Below are 19,714 nucleotides of genomic sequence, written 5' to 3' on the forward strand. Positions count from 1 at the left end.
TCAGATACTCCGTAATTCCAGTCCAACCAAGCTTATCGATAACCGATCATTCTTATCGATAATACTGCACTATTTCGACATCGAAGAGATGCGATATAAAATTGGAAGAGAGGTCAATGCCTGGGTTTTAATGATTATGTATATGGTCATAGACCAGGAGCTCTTGTACTGCAGGGAATTTTAAAAAGCAATATGCGTGTATAGCAGTTCATTTGTGAGGAGTGTATGTTCAGACTGTCACACTTGAATCAATCATTTCACCCAATACGCCAACACCAAAGGATAGGGGATGGTTGGAAGTAATCAAAAAAACATCAAGACAGACTATTCACGCTGCTCATAAGCCTTGCGTTCTTCCTCAATCATCTCAATTGCCTCAACAAGATCGCCTTTAGTTGCGGCTGCATATATCTCCAATCTCTGGCGACCGCCTCCTTCTTCACCTCCAAAACCCATATCAACTAAAGTAGAAACGCATTCATCTATAGCACGCTGGTTATGTTCTTCCCTGGACGATCTCGTGTATTCCTGCACTTCTGTCCCTTCCTCGGGGGCGCTCAGATTCGGTGTCTGCTCTGTAGCGAGCTGTGAGAAGTGGTGAAATGATGCTCGATGGCGGGGACCCATACGGCCCCTGTATGGCCCACGAAGAGAGTGGCGTTCAGTGGCTCGTCGTCTCAATCCAGGCTGAGGTTCAAAAGGATCGAAAGACCTGCGGTGTGTCTCCGGTTCCCTTATGGTGGCTGCACGGCGAGGGTGGTAATAATGTGGATTGGGACGGAATGGCAGGGCACGATGAGCAGGTAGATGGCGAGGGGTAGAGAAAGGCTGGGTGTCTGCAGAATTCGGAATAGGACCCCTTGGACGCTGTGGGGAAGCGCCCGGAAAAGGCTCATATGAACTGCCATAATCTTCCGCGGCCGTTCTAATGGCTGTCTGAGGCTCTTGTGCGTTCCTAGTATGTGATGACGTATCTTCTTGACCTGTACCTGAGGACTGGCCAGCAAGCATGTGTGCATCCAGCTGGGACACCGGCGGAAAGCGGGCTTCTGTTTGAGCAAGTAACAAGTCATGTACTGTATTTCTGTGCGGCTCTGGGTCAGTGTTGTCCTTGGAAATCAGATGATCTTCAACGGTATCGTGACGGACGACCCCTGACGTCTGGGGAGCTGTAGTCTCGGTTTCTGATCGCTCAGCTTCAGGTGAAACTACCGTAGTGATAGGAGCATGGTCGACGTATTCAAGATTGATACGGTGTCCATCGATAACAGTTCCTTGCAATTCCTTCATCGCCCGCGTGGCACCCTCATTAGTGGCAAAAGTGAGGTAACCGAACCCTGCATGTTTACCGCTCCTGGAATCTACTGGGAGATTCACACCGACCACGAGGCCTTTAGACGAGAACACATCCCTGATCATCGCCTTGGTTACATTAAACCCGACATTACCGATGAACAATGATTGGGACGGATGAGGTTCAGGACTGGGAGGCTCGGAGGGGTTAGAGCGGGTCTGTCCGGAATCGGCAGCAGTTCCAGAGCCAGGCGAAGCAGTGAAAGGTATGGGACCAAAGCCAGGCGAACACGCTGGCCAGTGAAACGGAGGGATATATGGAAACTGAGGAGAACCCCAGAAAGGGTGGTAAGACGCAGGGGGTGGCACTGAACCTGGTGCATTCGGCGCATTTGTCTGATGAGAAGGGAAAGCGGCCGGGTTGTTTGATGTCTGCCTAAAAACAGGGTTCTCATGGTGACTTGAGGGATTTTCTGGGCCATTGTTCGGTGAGCTCGATCGTTGGTTCGCTGACTCGGAGAAGCTGGGGAAGCTAGAGAAGAAGCTATCCGCATGGCCCGGGAAAGCGCCTCGGATACTTGATTCGAAAGCGTCAATCAAAGTCTGCCCCAAGCCGCCAAACTGTACGCTGAGTTCACGCAGGCTGTTCATGGCGCTCTGAGTTGTAGGGAACTCCGAAAAAAGGCTAGCGCTTCCAGGTGCGTTGTCTCGCCTGACCGTCTCTGGCAGATTGTTAAGGGTGGCCACCATCGCCTTGACCTGCTCCTCGAAAGCCAGGAAAGCACTCCGCATAGAGTCTGTAATGTCGTTTGGAAGCGCTCTGCGAGCATTGTCCAAATGTCTCTCAAGCTCAGGAAGTTTGGATCTCACGCCAGATTTGATGAGCTCCGCAACTTCCATGAGACTCCGCAGGGCGGAAGCAAAAGCGTCAGCCGTCTCGCGTTGTGGGTTAGAGGTTGATTCGGTTTGTGCCGCCCTGGAAGATGTTGTGCTCCCGGAGGCGTGGTTTTCTGGACGCTGTGATTCATTCATCATTCTGGCCATCTCTGCCTCGAATGCGGAAAGGAACGACTCAGATGATTCGTTTTCAGTCGTGGTCGTTCGCTCATCCTCAACATGCGACTTCTGTTCGCGACTGGAATCGAGTTCCTCGAGATCTGCCGTAGTCCGATTGCCATTCAAATCGGCTATTACAACTTCCGTATTTGGCGACCCTGGAACCGACTGGCGCTCATTATGTTCATACCGCCTCCAGATATCTATAACGGACTTTGTTCGTCTAATATCGAATAGATGTATAGTCGATGGGAAACCGGTGTCTGTGCTGTGGGAAGCCGGCTCTTCAAGCCGTTGAGCGAGCTCAAGAGAGGACCCGACCTAGAGACAAGATTAGCATTGCAGACGAGGACAAGTTCTTGACGGAGGTACGTACCGTGATGATATCCCCATCATCATCGTCTAGATAAGACAGGCGGGCCTGCGGATGTAAATAGGCGATTTCGTCGTAATCGGCTCTGGTTATCTGGACAAGCCCGTGTGGCCGCTGAGGGCTGACGCCCGCATCGGTGGCATTGTACAAATCAGACGCGGTGTCTTCAATAATATTCTGTGAATAAGGATCCTCGTGAAGGTCCCTTATCAGAAACGGCTTGAGCATGTTGTATGACGGGCCCACTCTTAAAACACTTGCCTGCCGGACAGAAAATTATAACAATCTGAAATATCCAGCAAAGAGCTAGATGAAGAGTGGTGATAAGATGGAAAGAAGTGAGAGGTGAGAATAAGAGAGTTGATACTAAAAGAGAGGAGTGAATCTTGTCAAACTAGAGGGTGGCGCTGGGGATAACGACGACTGCTGCCTGTGATATCGGCAGACCTATCAGAGCTCAGACGGTGAAAGAGGCAAAATCCCGATGTACGAGGCGGTAGTAATCGGTCATGGTAGTAGTACAAGGGGCGTGGTCAGAAGGACAGGCAACGAAATAAGTTGCGTTAGGAGCTTTCGGGAGCTTGAAACCAGCGGAAGGGTCCCCAAGTCTGCACGTCCACGGCATCTGAAGCTTCAAAGCTCCGATCCTTGATCCCTCGCGATTGGATGTACCCCGCGCACTTGTTGAGAGCTTATTGGCCGCAGGTGGATCAACTGATCATCGATAAAACAGTGCTAAATAATTTAATTGTTTTGCAGATACATAGAAGGCTCAAGACCAGAATATTGTGAGCCTATTAACAGAGTAAAACTGGTCGCTTCTACATATGGACACCTTAGGTTACAGAGACATGGTGACTTTGGAGATTTAGTTTTGAAACCGTCTGCTTGAGCTTTTGCTGGCGAAGCTCCAACGGTTGCAATATCTATCCAATGGTATATCACGTGATCAGAGGTTAAAGCAGGACCGACATATACTACTGCCTGCAGCCACCGCATTCGCAGGTTGACACTGGAAGGATAGCATCATGAGTGACAGCGATGCTCTGATCTTTGCTGGCCCATTTGTTCCGCGATTGACTTCGCATTTGATATAAAGCAGCTTCAAAAGACCGATCGTCAATGGCCTCGCAGCGCGACTTCTTCCGACGCGTTCTCATCCCAGGCGCGAAACCTACCCTCCCCGAACACGCCTAAACGCGTGGATGCCGGTTACGTTTCACCTGAGTTCATGATAGATCTCTTTGTGTCCATGGCGGCCGAAAATTCGCAAGCGCAGTCCCTGACCCGCAACGTCCAGCACGTCGTCCTCGGCAATCTGCGCTTTCAAACGTGGTACCAATCTATTTACCCCGAAGATCTCGTCAGCAAAGACACAGATACCCTCTACGTCTGCCGATGGTGTTTCCGATACTCCTGTGACATTCAAACGCACGCCAGTCATACGCGACTCTGCCCGCACCGTACCACGCCCCCAGGGACAAAAGTCTACGACCACGCAGGCTACTCCGTTTGGGAGGTGGACGGCGCAGACCACAAACTCTTTGGCCAAAACCTCTCACTTTTCGCCAAGCTCTTCCTCGACCACAAATCCGTCTTTTTCGACGTTGTATCCTTCCTCTATTATATACTCGTTTTTACCAACCCGAACAGTGCCGGCAATGACCCGAACGAGACTTACCACATCCTCGGCTTCTTCTCCAAAGAGAAGCTTTCGTGGGACGCGAATAACCTTGCATGTATCCTTGTCTTCCCGCCATACCAACATAAGCAGCTAGGAAAACTGTTGATGGGTATCAGCTATAAGATTAGCGGCTGGGAGCGAGATAGCAGCCTAATCGGAGGTCCGGAGAAGCCGCTCAGTGAAATGGGGAGCAGGAGTTACAGTCGGTTCTGGGAGGAACGGATAGCCAGGCATCTCCTTTTGCATCCGTCCTCAGATGGCAGCCAGGCCGGAGCGGGAGCGACAGCGGCGCAATTAGAAGAGCCGAAGGCGCAAAAGCCGACCTCCAATAAGGGCCGAAGGAAACACTCCTACAAACTCATGACAGTTCAGGAGATCAGCCGGGCTACAGGCATGTTAACGGAGGACGTTATAACCGCACTCCGAGGCTTTGGCGTCGTCGAGCCTGCAACGCCCTCAAAAACACGCAAGGGAACGCAGTCAGACCCTAATGAGAGCAAGGCAAATCCAGTGGTTATTCGGCGGTCTAAAGTTCTGGAATGGACCAAAACCCATAATGTTAGTATACGGGATCCCGTTAGGGAAGAAGGCTTCTTACTGAGTCAGTCGGAGCCTGCTACAGACCGGGAATTGGAGATTCCAGGTAGTGATGACGAGTAACGCATTTCCCTTCTGTTTTGTTAGATATACCCAATTTAGTGCACTTTTCCTGCCACGAGGTAGGCAGCTTGGTAATTTAGCGATTTGCACAGGAGGCTCTAGTTGACAGGCAACTCTGATAACCATATTCGGATTAAATTTTATGGTATTATTACCATTATTGATCTTATCAAGTACATTTTAGGCAGAAGCTGACCAAGAACCCGAATGGTATGATTCTGGAATCTATATTTTGTATCTGGAATCCTTACTCCATGCCGCCGGGTCCACCTTGTTTACCCATCTGCCTGGCTTTCAGAAGCTCGTCACAGAGAAGTAGGTTCGAGGCGATACCTGTACTGGAAGCGATGCAGTTCCGCAGAACGCGGAACGAGTCAAACACGCCTTCCTGCACAGGATCCATAGGTTCACCGGTAGTGAGGTCGAGGCCGACAACGTTGCCGTCTGCCTGTTCCTCCTGCAATAAGGCCAGAGAGTCCTGGATGTCGTGTCCAGAATTATCCGCCAAAGTCTTAGGGATAACCAGAAGAGCGTCAGCGAATGCCTCGACACCCCACCTGGCTTTCCCCTTAACGGATTTGCGGAAGCTGTCCGATGTTAGGTGAGCATGGCAGGCGACTTGGAAGGCTCCCGCTCCAGGAATGACACAGCCATCGACGATGGTATTGTACACTGATCGAAGACCATCCCGTACCGCATCCTTGACCTGTGCAATGGTGTGTCCGTTGGGACCTTTAATAAGGATAGTGACAGACTTGGGGTCCTTGACCTCCTCCACAAAGGTGTATTTCTCTTCACCGAGCTGGTGCTCATAAACAAGGCCGGCCCATCCAAGAACCTCAGGGCTGAGATCTTCTACACTGTTTTGGGCGGTACCCCCGCAAATCAGCTGAAGGCGTTCCATGTTCCTCCGCTTAGCTCTCCGCAGAGCCATTATTCCGTTCTTCACAAGGACGTCCAAACTCAGGGGATCAATTCCCTTCTGGTTGATAACAACGAAGCCCTTCTTGGGGTCATCGCCACAGACCTGCTTCTTAAGTTCGACAATCTTCTGCAGTTTCGCATCCACGAATTTACGCTCACTTTCCACCAGCTTATCCCTTTGCTCGGCCGATGAATAGTAGAACCCAGAGTTAATCTCTGACTTTTCGTACTCGAGACTGACATTAAGGGTAAGAATAAAGGCGTTCTCGACGCGCTTCGGCATATCCGGGTGTCTGGCACCATGGTCCAGTGCAAGACCACGGATAAGCTGTGTATCGGAAGAAGTGCGGTGTTGCATGGTCATGATCTCAACCATGTGCAGGTCTGGCTTTTCCGGAGCTCGGTGGATCGCAAGAACGGCATCAACAATATCGGGAGTAAGCTTCTCGGCGAGGGCGCTGTTCAGCTTCGTGCTGAGCGAGGTTCGAGCGACGGAAAGAAGAAGTTCGCGATCAATCGCCCGTTCGATCTTGAACTTATCGAGGAACTATATCAAACCACTTAGCGCTAGTCAGAGCGATGTTTGGCTTTCCTCACCTTCAGAGCTTCATTCTTTGCGATTTCATAACCATCGGTTATAACTCGGGGGTGCAATCCTTCTGAGATGTGACGATCCGCCTGCCTAAGAAGTTCTCCAACCAACAACACAACCGACGTTGTTCCATCACCTGTGATATCATCTTGAGCAGTCGCAGCCCGAGCAATCATGACCTTTGAAAGTCAATACAGGATATCGTCTCCAAAGAGTGGAAGGTAAGTCTTACGGCGGTGGGGTTTTGAATTTGCTGCGATTGTTAGCTAGTCCGACCACATCTTGCTGCTGAGGATCAACTTACCATCTCGCGTAACAACACGTTTCCATCCTTGGTCAACTTAATCTGTTTGTGCACCATTAGACATTGTGGTCGTTTCAGTGGCATGGATAATTCGTACACCACCAGCACCGTCTACCAGCCTGACTATTAGTTAGCTTAAGCTTTGCAGACCCAGAAATATGAGCTTGATACGTACATCTTCAGAGTCCCCGAGGGACCAAGGTTTGACTTCAGAACATCTTGAAGCCCTTCACCAGCGTTGATGTTCACCTTCAGAGCCTCCGCTCTCCGCTGTAACTTGTTAGTCTCTGCACAATTATTGAGGGGCATTTCTCCATACCCTCGACTCCGCCTTGGGATTCAGCAGCTGCGTTGCCGACATATCTGCAGGAAAAGTAAATAGCGAGCAGATATATCCAGGAGACAATCAAGGACCAAAAGAACCGAAACGAAAGGAAAAGGAGCTTGGTGCTGCGAGTGTGTAGCCGCAACCTGTAGTAGTGGTTCCCGTTGAATGCGGTGAGGCCGTGGTTTTGGCAAAAAGCCCACATTCGGGATTCTTACTAGCGCGCCGGCTGTGAAAAAAAAAGAGCTCCGGCGGTTCGACTCTACAAATCTACCTTCCAGGCACTTTTGTCAATTCCCACACCGGCCGACAGCAGGTTCATAGCCTCAAAAGTTCCGTCAAAGTCGAAGGGGATTGTCTACAAAGATTGGAAGTGCTATATATTAAAGTACCCAGATTTCCACCCATTCGCGATGGCAGACTATCTTCTTTTCGAGGGCCCTATGGGTTACTCGCTCTTCAAGGTCGCCCACAAGGGGGATGCTGTGGGACACAACCTGAAGGAAGTTCAGGAGGGTGTGAATGATTTGGCAAAATTTGGCAAGATGGTCCAGCTTGCCAGTTTCTTGCCTTTTGAGTATGCTCTATGGCCCTTGGCTTGTGTGCGGTCCGCGACTGACCCAACGTAGGAACAACAAGCAGGCTCTGAGCGAAATCAACGATATCTCAGAAGGTGTCGCTTCTGAGACGCTGATCTCTTTCCTCGAAATGAATTTGCCCAAACCGAGCAAGAAAAAGAACATTGTGCTAGGACTCGCGGATAGGAATTTGGCTACCAGCATCAAGTCCGCGTTTTCTTTCGTGGACTGCGAGACCGGTGACACCAGCGAGGTCGTCCAAGATATGCTCCGTGGAGTCCGACTGCATGCTAGCAAGTTGCTGAAGCAATTGCGGGAGGGCGATATGGATACTGCACAACTCGGTCTCGGTCACGCGTACTCGCGTGCAAAGGTCAAGTTCTCGGTTCAGCGCGACGACAACCACATCATTCAAGCTATCGCTATCCTTGATCAGCTCGACAAGGCCATCAACACTTTCTCCATGAGAGTCCGCGAGTGGTACTCTTGGCACTTCCCCGAGCTCATCAAGATTGTGTCGGACAACCAGCGTTACGCCCAGCTCGCCCTGTTCATTAAGGACAAGAAGACCCTGACTGACGAGAATCTGCACGACATTGCCGCCCTTGTTGAAGACGATGAGGGTGTTGCTCAGAGCATTATCGACGCCGCCAAACGCAGTATGGGCCAGGATATCTCAGAATCTGACATGGAGAATGTCATCTCATTCGCCCAACGGGTCGTCAGCCTTTCCAAGTACCGCAAGTCCCTTCACTCCTACCTGGTCTCCAAGATGAACGTGGTTGCCCCCAACCTTGCTGCTCTTATCGGAGACATCGTCGGCGCTCGCCTTATCTCCCACGCTGGAAGCTTGACAAACCTGTCCAAATATCCCGCTTCCACTGTCCAGATTTTGGGTGCTGAGAAGGCTCTTTTCCGAGCCTTGAAGACCAAGGGTAACACTCCTAAGTACGGTCTTCTGTACCACTCTTCCTTCATCGGCAGGGCTGGTCCTAAGAATAAGGGTCGCATCTCGCGCTTCTTGGCCAACAAGTGCTCCATTGCTTCCCGCATTGACAACTTCAGCGACACCCCGACAACGAAGTACGGTGATGCCCTCAAGAAGCAGGTTGAGGAACGTCTTGAATTCTACGCGACCGGTGCTCCTCCTACTAAGAACGAGGTTGCCATGGTATGTTCACCCTCAATTTACATCTATACCCTGAATAGCGAACTAACTGGTATCAGAAAAATGCTATGGATGCTGTTTTGGCCAGCATGGACGTTGATGGCGACGATAGCGACGCCGAAATGAAGGATGCCAATGTTGAGAAGAAAGACAAGAAGGAGAAGAAGAAGGAGAAGAAGGAAAAGAAAGACAAGGGCGAGAAGGAGGAGAAGAAGAAGAAGCGCAAGTCTGAGGGCGGCGAGTCGGAAAAGAAGAAGCGAAAGCACGACAATGATGCAGAGCCATCCAAGAAAAAGAAGAAGGTTTAAACACACTATTTCTTGAAACGGGAGGGCGTCTTCTCGCGGCGTTGTAAGGTTGCTTCATTTCTCTGCTTTGGTGATTTCGTTTTTGTTTCATTTTGCTCCATGATCTGACGGGCTTTATTTCTGTAAATTATGTGGTTGAGGCACTACGCCATCCAAAACTTGGGTATCTAGTTACAGAATATCTCTTTTTGAACCTTCTATTTTTGTCCTGCCGGACCTGCTGAATGCCTGGATCCTTTTCCGGCGGGAGAGCGACCATCCCCTCACCTTCAAGGGAGACTTCCCAGCTAACCGTGCCTTCCTCACCCATTCACTGCATTTACAATGGCACGAACACTGATCTTCTTCCTTTACTCTTTCTTCTAAGGATGCCGTTACTAATTATCACTGCAAGACGCTCGTAGGAGCTGAGGTTTACGCTTAAACAGCAGGCTGCTCATCGTCTATGCCCCTCATCCAATCTCAGCCCCCACGACGATGATGGCATCGAAATTATCATTACTTACAAACACCTCATTTCTCGAAAGAGCATCGTCGGAAGCTTCAGACAATCGTGTGTACTCCACTCCACCAGAATCTAGTCCACCCATCGTTAGCCCTCAGGAAGCCAAAGTCCGAGACTGGGACGACCAGGGAAGGTATAGCCCTGGAGCCGTGGTGGCTAGCCGCCTAGCTGGACTGGCAATACGGGGCGATTTCCACCACCAGCTCCCCGATCGCAGTCTCCACCAACCAGCCTTTAAGCCTCTTCTGCAGGCAAAAGACCTTCCTCAGAATTCGAATCTTCATGGCTTTCATGACATGCCCGACTCGGACTCCTCTGAAGCTGCGAAGCCCGTTTCTCCACCGCTAAATGACCGTGCTCCCTCTCCAACCTTGGCCGCAGGCGGCAAGTCTCCTAAAAATCTAGGAACGCCCTTGAACACTCCGAGGCAACACTCTATAAGCCCCCAAAAGACGAGAAGCGCTCCTGCGTCTGCCAAAGTGCGCAGTCCAGGCAGATCGCCAACACCACCCGGAGCTAAGATCGAGGACTTGCTTGCTTGGAGCGACTCCGAGATAACCGGTCACAATCCGACCGATCCTGACGATGACGGCTACGGTATCAACGGCATAGGCTTTAAGCCTACTGCGGCAATTGCTTGGGCTCGGTCGCAGAAAAGAAAGAAGCAAGTTGCAGAATGGAAAAGTCGAGAAGCAAGGGAAGCGCGCGAGAGGCGCAGAGAGCGACGGGTTGCCAACAACATGGATCAGTTGCGGACAGTTCAGTCAGGCGGCATACAGAAGAAGGTTAAGTTCGACGTCTAAGCTCTATTCTTACCCAACGTTTCCGACGGCATACTTTCAATCTTAACGTATAGCTATCTTTTATTATAAAGCAAGGTTATACGAACAATGGCGGCGTTCCTCGGAGACATCGAAATGGGGGCGGATTCTTGAATAGTGAATTGGGCGTTGGCGTTAAGGGAAACAAGGATTTATATACAATAAAAGTACATCCCAACCTTTCATAATATACAGTATGGGTCAAACTCCGTGACTCCAACCATGTGCAAGATATCTACCAGAACTTGTAGTTTGCTAGATTGGTCCAGCTCTTGCGTTTCCGTTCCTCCTCGGCTAGACGAGCGGCCTCCGCAGCCTTTTCTTCCTTCTCTCGTTGCTTCTTAATTTTCAACTCCTTCATCATTTCCACAGCTTGTTTCATTCCATCCAATTCTTGTATCCGACGTCGCTGGCAGAATTCATGTGCTGCGAGAGACGTAATAGCGAAGACGCCAACAGCCCAATTACATGCGGACCAGATAGATCGCATACCTGAATAAATCAATGTCAGACACAACTTGTAGTTGTAGAAACACGAGATATATTCTTACCTCCCAAAACACCCCTCACCCCGCCCACACCGAAGCCAGCACCAATTCCAAGAAGAAGAGAATCGCGCGCGCACGGTGCTTTGTAGAATGAGGTTGCGCTATTCAGAGGTAACGATTTCATAGCTTCCGTAACCGAAATATCGTTTGCTTTTTTCCCGTGCGCTGTGGGTAGCATGTTCACCTGGTCCTCCGGGTTGCCGAAGGCCTCCCATAATTTCCCGACTTGCGACTTCGGAAGCTCATACTTTGGCTTTGATTTAGGCGGAAGCTCGGATAATTGCTCAGTGGTATCCGGCGATTGGGTAGGTTTTATCGGTTCCCGTGAATCGTCTGCCATTGTGGATTGTGCTGTTAATCGAATATTGGACTGATACCAAGTTCACCTTTTTCAGTAAAGGATCATGATATCGCGGAAGCATGTTATCCCGTATACTTGGAAACTGATTTGGAAACAGTTAGTTTATCCGGCGGTCAGGCCTTACCAACCAATCACAAGAGACGCGTATAGTAGAACGCGAACGCGTCTGTCTCGCTGCGGAGCGCTTTGATGGGATTCTGCATGCTGGGGCTAATCGAGGCCCATGACCCATTAGATCTTGATTCTTGACCTCAATACCTATCGCTCGCTCTAATATTTCGAGGATCTAGTGTCTCGAACAGGGTCCGTCTCTTCACATCTGCTTATAATCCGATCGATGTTTCATCAACTTCCGTTTCCAGTCTTGCAGTGATCCTCAGCTGCCGGGGGCGTATCGCGATGCCTTCGCGAAAACCGAGCAAGTATGGAAACAAATTCCGGTCAGGCGCCGCATCATTTAACCCTAAGAGAACGAAGACCGTCGAATTTTCCTCTCTGCGATCCTCAGAAGCAACCTCCCAAGATGAGAAATTCGAGGCAATTCGGTTGGCAAACAGCATCGACGAAAGTCTGGGGTTTCCGCGCTTTGAAGCCGGCGAGAAGAGAGTTGGTTGGCTCATCAATATGCACAGCACGTCAATAGAGGATCCGAATGTCCCTGGAGGGCGTGCCGGTGTCGATTACTATTTTCTCGACGACGATGGCGGCAGCTTCAAAGCAACTGTCGAATACGACCCTTATTTCCTGATTGCAGTAAAGACGGGCCATGAGGCAGAAGTCGAGGAATGGTGTCGGAGGATGTTCGAAGGGCTCATAAAGAAAATCAAAAGGGTTGTGAAGGAGGATCTCAAGTTACCAAACCATCTACTCGGGCATCGGAGAACTTTTCTTCAGTTGGACTTTGCCAATGTGAGCCATCTGCTTGAGGTGCGGAAGACCCTTTTGCCTCTAGCAGAAAAGAACAGGAAGAATGTCAATATGATGGATACTTATGTGGAGATCTCGAGGTAAGACTTCTGTGTGCTTCTGTCCTACCGCTCAAGTTAACTTTGTCTAGCGCAAATGCTGGATTCGATCTGTTTGATGACGAACTTAATGAGGCACGACCTAATGGCACCACTAATGCGAGTGATTTTATAATTGATATTCGAGAATACGATGTTCCGTACCATGTTAGAGTGGCGATTGATAAAGGTATGCACGATCACTGCCTAAACATAGACAGCAGCTGAACTTCTCCCAGACATTCGGATAGGAAAATGGTATACGGTAGAGGCTACTCATGGCATTATTTCATTGACTTGCTTGGAAGAACGACTTACAAGAGCGGATCCAGTCGTCCTCGCTTTCGATATTGAGACCACAAAGCTCCCACTCAAATTCCCAGATTCCGTAATCGACCAGATTATGATGATATCCTATATGATTGATGGGCAAGGATTCTTGATCACGAACCGGGAAATCGTCTCGGAGGATATCGATGACTTCGAATACACTCCCAAACCTGAATACAGTGGTCCGTTTATGATTTTCAACGAGCCAAACGAGCGGGCTGTTATCGAGAGGTTTTTTGAACATATAAAGGAAGCGAAGCCGACGGTGATAGCCACATACAACGGTGACTTCTTCGACTGGCCTTTCGTTGAAGCTAGGGCAAGCGTTCTTGGTATCGACATGTACAAAGAAATCGGCTTCCGGAAAAACAGCGAAGACATCTACCAGAGTGACCACTGCGCGCATATGGACTGTTTTGCATGGGTTAATCGTGACAGTTATTTACCTCAGGGTTCGCGTGGTTTGAAGGCTGTTACAGTCGCGAAGCTCGGTTATGATCCCGACGAACTTGATCCGGAACTCATGACGCCCTACGCAAGCGAACGTCCTCAGACGCTGGCCGAATACTCTGTTTCCGATGCCGTCGCTACGTATTATCTCTACATGAAATACATTCATCCCTTCATTTTCTCCCTCTGCACGATTCTCCCACTGAATCCCGATGATACGCTGCGCAAAGGTACAGGAACACTATGTGAAATGCTGCTTATGGTTCAGGCATATAAGGGGAATATTGTCTTGCCAAACAAGCATAAAGATCCTCCAGAAGCGTTCTACGAGGGTCACCTACTTGAGTCTGAGACATATGTCGGCGGACACGTGGAAAGTATTGAGGCTGGAGTGTTTCGAAGCGACATTCCCGTGCCCTTCAATATTGATCCAACCGCCGTAGACGAATTGCTCCGGGATCTCGATGCAGCGTTAAAATTCAGCATTGAAGTCGAAGAGAAGAAATCTTTGGACGACGTTACCAACTACGAGGAAGTAAAGGGACAGATCGCCAAACTCCTGACGGACCTCAGGGAGAATCCTCATCGGAATGAGGTCCCGTTCATCTACCATCTGGATGTTGCATCTATGTATCCGAATATTATGATCACAAATCGACTACAACCTGACTCATTGATCCAAGAGTCAAACTGTGCTGCTTGCGATTTCAACCGTCCAGGAAAGACATGTGATAGACGTCTCCCATGGGCCTGGAGAGGTGAATTTCTTCCAGCCAAGCGAGACGAATACAACATGATCCGGCAGGCAGTTCAAAACGAGCGCTTTCCGGGCAGGACGAAGAAAAGCCCTATGAGGGCGTTTACTGAGTTGAGTGCCGAAGAACAGGCGGCCATCGTCAAGAAGCGGTTGCAAGATTACAGCAAGAAAATCTACCACAAGATCCACGACAGCAAGACAATGGTTCGGGAGGCCATCATTTGCCAACGGGAAAACCCATTCTATGTGGACACTGTGCGTAGCTTCCGAGATCGAAGATACGATTTCAAGGGAAAGCAAAAAGTGTGGAAGGGAAAAACCGAGTCATTGAAATCATCAGGCGCCCCGGCCGCAGAGATTGAAGAGGCGAAGAAGATGATTGTTTTATACGACTCCCTACAGCTTGCTCACAAGGTTATCCTGAACAGTTTCTATGGTTATGTAATGCGGAAGGGCTCTAGATGGTATTCTATGGAGATGGCCGGTGTCACCTGTCTCACTGGTGCTCGTATCATTCAAATGGCGAGAGAACTTGTCGAACGTATTGGTCGGCCGCTGGAGCTAGACACGGATGGTATCTGGTGTATGCTTCCAGGAACATTCCCTGAGAATTTCTCTTTCACACTCAAAAATGGCAAGAAACTCGGCATTTCCTATCCATGTGTCATGCTGAATCATTTGGTCCACGGAAGCTACACAAACCATCAGTACCAGTCCCTTGCCAACCCGGCGACATTTAGGTATGAGACACACAGCGAAAACTCGATCTTCTTCGAAGTCGATGGACCGTACAGAGCAATGATCCTGCCCACTTCTAAAGAAGAGGACAAGAACTTGAAGAAGCGTTATGCTGTTTTCAACGACGATGGCTCTTTGGCAGAACTAAAGGGTTTCGAGGTCAAGCGACGAGGAGAGCTGAAATTGATCAAGATTTTCCAGACTCAAATCTTCAAATTTTTTCTCGAAGGTACAACACTGGCTGAAACGTATGCCGCAGTGGCTCGGGTGGCTGACAGATGGCTGGACGTACTGTATGAGCATGGAGCTACGTTGGCTGACGAAGAGCTCATTGAGCTTATTTCCGAAAACCGAAGCATGACGAAGACTCTCGAGGAGTACGGAAATCAGAAATCAACGTCAATTACCACCGCGCGACGTTTGGCAGAGTTCTTGGGTGAGCAGATGGTCAAGGACAAGGGTCTCAACTGCAAGTACATTATCTCAGCTAGACCGAGGAATACACCTGTCACAGAGCGAGCTATTCCAGTGACTATCTTCTCTGCCGAGGATAGCATCAAGCGGCACTTTTTACGAAAATGGCTCAAGGACGACCCTGGTGACATGGATCCTCGAAGCGTTATTGACTGGGACTACTACCTGGAGCGGTTGGGGTCAGTGGTACAGAAGCTTATCACGATTCCGGCTGCGCTTCAGAAGATTCGCAACCCTGTCCCTAGGGTAGCTCACCCAGAGTGGCTGCAGCGGAGAATCAACAAGCAGGATGATAGATTCAAGCAGGTCAAGATGACTGATATGTTTGGGAAGTCTGAAAAGAATCCGCTCTCTGATATCTCCACCAACATAATTGACCACCGCGTTCAACATGCTGATAACCTCGATGAAGCAATGGCAGATTCAATGGAAAAGCTGAAATCCTCGTCTCCCCAAAAGGCGTCTGGTAAGCGAAAACATCCGGAGAACCAAACGAAAACTTCCTTGGATCCCTTTGCCAGTCTGCCAGCGAAAATGCCATCCATAGACGATGACTATGTCGGGTTCCTGAAGTATCAAAAGCAGAAATGGAAGATCCAGAAACAAGCTCGACTTCGCCGACGACAACTCTTTGGTGAGAGGGCAAACACGGGAGGAGATTCCCTGAGTCACCTCTTTAGGAACCAAGCTGAACTGCTGTATATTAGTACATGGCAGGTCTTACAGCTCGCCGAGACGTCTAGACCTGGAATCGTACGGGCATTTGTATTGATTGACCGCAAGATACATGCTCTTACAATCAAGGTGCCTCGATGTGTCTATATCAACCTGAAGCAGGACTCTCTTCCTGATGTGGAAGTTCCTGAATGTGAGGTGGAGAAGGTCAACCATACGCTACCAAACGGACATCCCTCTGTGCATCTGTTCAAGCTTACTTTGTCCGAGGAAACTTTCTTACGGGAAGCGGATAAGATCCACGTTCTGCTGCAACACCCAAGCGTTGAAGGGGTCTACGAGAGGAATATCCCTCTAAACCTCAGAGCAGTCTTGAAGTTGGGCAGCATATGTACCTTTGATGAAGCACAGCGCGGAGTGCTTGGAGATGGATTAGAACGAGGATTCGATCTTTCGACATTATGCCGTACAAGCTCAGAACAACAGTACCTACAAGACTCACCCCTGGCATATCATTTTTTGTATCATGTGTCATCTGGGGAAAAGCAGATCTTTGCCATCTTTTCGAGTACGAAGAACGAAGCGCACATTGTTATACTCAACCGCGCCAGGGACGTTCAAGGTCTTCCCAACGTCGACAAAATCTACTCGGAACTTCTTGCACGCAAGTTGCAAGGACAGGGGGATCAGGCAGAGGGTGCATTCCAATATCAAGAGAAGATTCATTTCCGAACCACCCAAATCACGACAAGAAGAAAGGCATACTTGGAAGTAAGCGATTTGATCAAGAAGCTGCGGAACGATGAGAGCCTTCCAGCTATTATGATCATACAATCACAACAAAGAAGTCGCCTCTGCCATGATATTCCGATATTGAAAGAATATCCGATTCTCTCGGTGAAACCAGAGGTTTCGGACATGAATCTGCCTCCTTTAGGTTGGCAGTCTTTCATTGCCAAGAGACTTGTGACGCACTATCTATACCTCTCATCCTGGGTTCAACATCTTACCATGCTCGCCAGATACGGCGATGTTCCGCTCTGCAATCTCGAGAGTGATGATCCTCGATTCCTGATCGATATCTCATACGCCAGGCGGCTCCAACAGAATAATGTTGTTTTATGGTGGTCCTCAACCGCGAAACCAGACCACGCAGGATACGAGAAGGATGACATTACTGGTCCATTGGAGAGGGTTGGCATGCCATGTGTCAATGTTCCAGGCTCTTATACTACTGTCTGTGTTGAGCTAGAGGTCCGCAACCTCGCCATTAACACCATTCTCACTTCCTCCATCATCAATGAAGCGGAAGGAGCCGACTCGCTTCTAGCCCCGTCTGATCCGTCCGCCGAAAGTAGCGGGTCTGGAGTTCTTTACTCTGAGAAGGCGTTTGCATCAGCCGGTGCGGTTGTGCTACGCGAGATGGTGAAGCACTGGTGGTCAGAAGCGTGTCAAGGAAATAACATGGCCGATATCATGGTGCAACACCTGATCCGATGGGTAGAGAGCCCAGCGTCGTGCCTTTACGACCGCTCGTTGCACCAATACGTGCGGATGCTGTCGAGAAAGTCTTTTCAGCAGCTTATGGCTGAATTCAGGCGCGTCGGTTCAAATGTCGTCTTCGCCAGTCCGACCCGTCTCTTGCTCCAGACTTCCAAGACAGAGGTAGGCAACGCCTATGCATACAGCCAATACGTGCTGAAGTCAATTCGCGCCAATCCGTCATTCCACTTTATCGATCTTGATATCAAGGAATACTGGGACTACCTGGTCTGGTACGACGAGTACAACTACGGCGGCAAGGGCTGTCAGGAAGTCGCAGAGACGGAAGAACAGCCACTGGAAACCGTCATGCACTGGCAGCTTAGCCGCTTTCTACCTACACCGATGCAGACCATCTTTCACGACTGGGTTGTCGAGTACATCGAACTCATGCACAGCTTCAAGCGACCAGAAAGTGACGACTCATCAACTCCACGCTTGACCCAGATTCCCATCGGACAACCGGAACCCGGCCAAGAGAACGAGGAACTTTCCGCAGCCCTATCAGATAGATTCTCCAAACCGCTAAAGAAACAAATCTCGGGTCTCATCCGTCGTCAGCGCGAAGAACTATTGCATCCTGAGCTGGCATCCGATTACGTCTTCCCCATCCTTCCGGGCGTCCTCACAGACCCCAATGAGGAAAAGCGCAACCCTGTCCTTGAACTCGTCAAGCTCCTCATGCAGGTTCTCAGTCTATCCAAGACGACGGCGCTTGAAACCCGCCTCCTCCGCCGTGAATTACTCGCCCTCTTCGAAGTCCGCGAGTTCAGCAAAGAAGGCCGCTTCGAAAATCCAGGCAGCAGTCTCAAGATCCCCGAACTCACTTGCAGCGCCTGTTGTCTAATTCGAGACCTCGATCTCTGCCGGGACGAAGACGTCCTCCCCGAGCGTGGCTCTGGCTCTGGCCCCGACAGCGCTACCTCTTCCCGACCATGGTGCTGCCCCTTCTGTCAAACTGAGTATGACCGCCTCGCACAGGAGGAGATGCTCATCGGCCAGGTTTGGGGAATGGTCGTTGCGTGGCAGACGCAGGACCTCAAGTGCTCGAAGTGTGGGACTCTAAAGATCAGCGAGTTTATGGAGCATTGCTCGTGTAGTGGGCAGTGGACAGAGACAATGAATCGGGCTGATATAGAAAAGCGCCTGAAGGTTTTGGAAAGTGTGGCGAAGTTCCATGAGTTGAAGTTGCTACAGGTGGTTGTTGAGGAGGTTCTGTCCCAGACATGACATTATTCTCGGTTTCTTGTTCTTCTGCTCTATTTTGCTTTCTTTTTCTTGGCTGGCAATTCATTCTACTGGCGTTGTGGGTTGTCTAATCGTCTGTATAGCATGGTTGGCTGGTTTGGGCCCGGTGTTTCGGAGCGTTTATCAAAGTTACACTACCCATCCTGTACTTAGTCTAGTCAAATCCTATACATCGAACTCCGGTATACAACTGGTTCCCGCCTTGAACAGTGTCGAATCCTGCAGTACCCTGAAACGGCGCGATGTGATGTCGTGGGGTAGTCTTGCCCGGATCTGGTTGGGAGACTCGACAAAGGGTTTTCAGATGCCACCCAGGCTCGAAACCTGGCTGATTCCACCTTGCAGGCCGGATGCTGAGAAGATTCTATAGAGTTAAACTTGGGTCATCCATTATGGAGTACTGCTGCCGTGTCGTGATGGCCTTGACGTCAAGGATAGAGGTGGTGTGCTCAATGCTTTAATCTATAACCGCGGCATGTGGGCAACGATTCCTATGCACGATCGCCGCCAGCAGTATGTACATCACCATTTACTATACTAGCGTGGCGGTCGGACTTACCTAGCGTATACACAGCATACTTATAATGAGATATCATTATGTAACTTCTTCTGACATATTACAAGCTCGGCGTAGCGGTTTATACCTGGGCAGTTAGATACGTGGGTAAGGGATCCGAGGGTCGTTGACTGCATAACCCTAACACTCTGCTATTGTCTTTGATATTTGTCTGGGCAATGCTTTCCACAAAGCCACCTTAATCATTATCACAAATATTTCTGCGGCGACTGATTGCCCAAGATTTGCTAGCATGGTCTTTTTGCGCGTGGCAAGCAGTCAAGGTCCGCGGAGATCGCACTCAAACAGGATCCGAATGGCACGTATTTAGGGTATCGCACGCCATTGTACTCCAGCGTACCTATGGCATCATTTCGATTTACTTGCACGTATTCAATGTATCTCGCAAGAATAAATTGTGAGCTTCCGCTCAAGATGCA

At 49.8% G+C, this 19,714-nt stretch overlaps 7 protein-coding genes across 7 annotated transcripts, besides 1 other annotated feature; 4 read left to right on the plus strand and 3 right to left on the minus strand.

Annotated features, from left to right (window-relative positions):
• Nucleotides 1–19,714: part of a sequence feature (contig 1.51 915..1114266(-1)) that runs on past both edges of the window.
• Nucleotides 325–3,078, minus strand: ANIA_03072 (uncharacterized protein; the record flags this gene model as incomplete). The annotated part of the gene is made up of 2 exons (XM_655584.2): nucleotides 2,726–3,078; nucleotides 325–2,670 (listed from the first exon to the last, which is right to left on the minus strand). Exons 1-2 carry the CDS (start codon nucleotides 2,948–2,950, stop codon nucleotides 325–327), a joined length of 2,571 nt encoding a protein of 856 aa, XP_660676.1. The 5' UTR covers nucleotides 2,951–3,078.
• Nucleotides 3,975–5,074, plus strand: ANIA_03071 (histone acetyltransferase nmy2; the record flags this gene model as incomplete). The annotated part of the gene is made up of 1 exon (XM_655583.2): nucleotides 3,975–5,074. The coding sequence occupies one exon, from the start codon at nucleotides 3,975–3,977 to the stop codon at nucleotides 5,064–5,066; it is 1,092 nt and encodes a 363-aa protein (XP_660675.1). The 3' UTR covers nucleotides 5,067–5,074.
• ANIA_03070 (chaperonin-containing T-complex subunit CCT6) lies at nucleotides 5,314–7,351 on the minus strand (the record flags this gene model as incomplete). Its single annotated transcript, XM_655582.2, has 7 exons — nucleotides 7,206–7,351; nucleotides 7,062–7,156; nucleotides 6,984–7,005; nucleotides 6,887–6,928; nucleotides 6,815–6,835; nucleotides 6,588–6,761; nucleotides 5,314–6,537 (listed from the first exon to the last, which is right to left on the minus strand). Exons 1-7 carry the CDS (start codon nucleotides 7,245–7,247, stop codon nucleotides 5,314–5,316), a joined length of 1,620 nt encoding a protein of 539 aa, XP_660674.1. The 5' UTR covers nucleotides 7,248–7,351.
• Nucleotides 7,515–9,465, plus strand: sik1 (snoRNP complex protein NOP56). The gene is made up of 3 exons (XM_050612557.1): nucleotides 7,515–7,788; nucleotides 7,841–8,960; nucleotides 9,017–9,465. Exons 1-3 carry the CDS (start codon nucleotides 7,625–7,627, stop codon nucleotides 9,263–9,265), a joined length of 1,533 nt encoding a protein of 510 aa, XP_050468467.1. The 5' UTR covers nucleotides 7,515–7,624; the 3' UTR covers nucleotides 9,266–9,465.
• On the plus strand, nucleotides 9,743–10,573 carry ANIA_10364 (uncharacterized protein; the record flags this gene model as incomplete). The annotated part of the gene is made up of 1 exon (XM_050612558.1): nucleotides 9,743–10,573. The coding sequence occupies one exon, from the start codon at nucleotides 9,743–9,745 to the stop codon at nucleotides 10,571–10,573; it is 831 nt and encodes a 276-aa protein (XP_050468468.1).
• Nucleotides 10,827–11,479, minus strand: ANIA_03068 (uncharacterized protein; the record flags this gene model as incomplete). Its single annotated transcript, XM_655580.1, has 2 exons — nucleotides 10,827–11,083; nucleotides 11,143–11,479. 2 exons carry the CDS (start codon nucleotides 11,477–11,479, stop codon nucleotides 10,827–10,829), a joined length of 594 nt encoding a protein of 197 aa, XP_660672.1.
• Nucleotides 11,900–18,700, plus strand: ANIA_03067 (DNA polymerase epsilon catalytic subunit; the record flags this gene model as incomplete). Its single annotated transcript, XM_655579.1, has 3 exons — nucleotides 11,900–12,472; nucleotides 12,601–12,694; nucleotides 12,744–18,700. 3 exons carry the CDS (start codon nucleotides 11,900–11,902, stop codon nucleotides 18,698–18,700), a joined length of 6,624 nt encoding a protein of 2,207 aa, XP_660671.1.

The sequence above is a fragment of the Aspergillus nidulans genome, chromosome VI, assembly GCF_000011425.1.
Source record: "Aspergillus nidulans FGSC A4 chromosome VI".
NCBI classification, from domain to species: Eukaryota; Fungi; Ascomycota; class Eurotiomycetes; order Eurotiales; family Aspergillaceae; genus Aspergillus; species Aspergillus nidulans.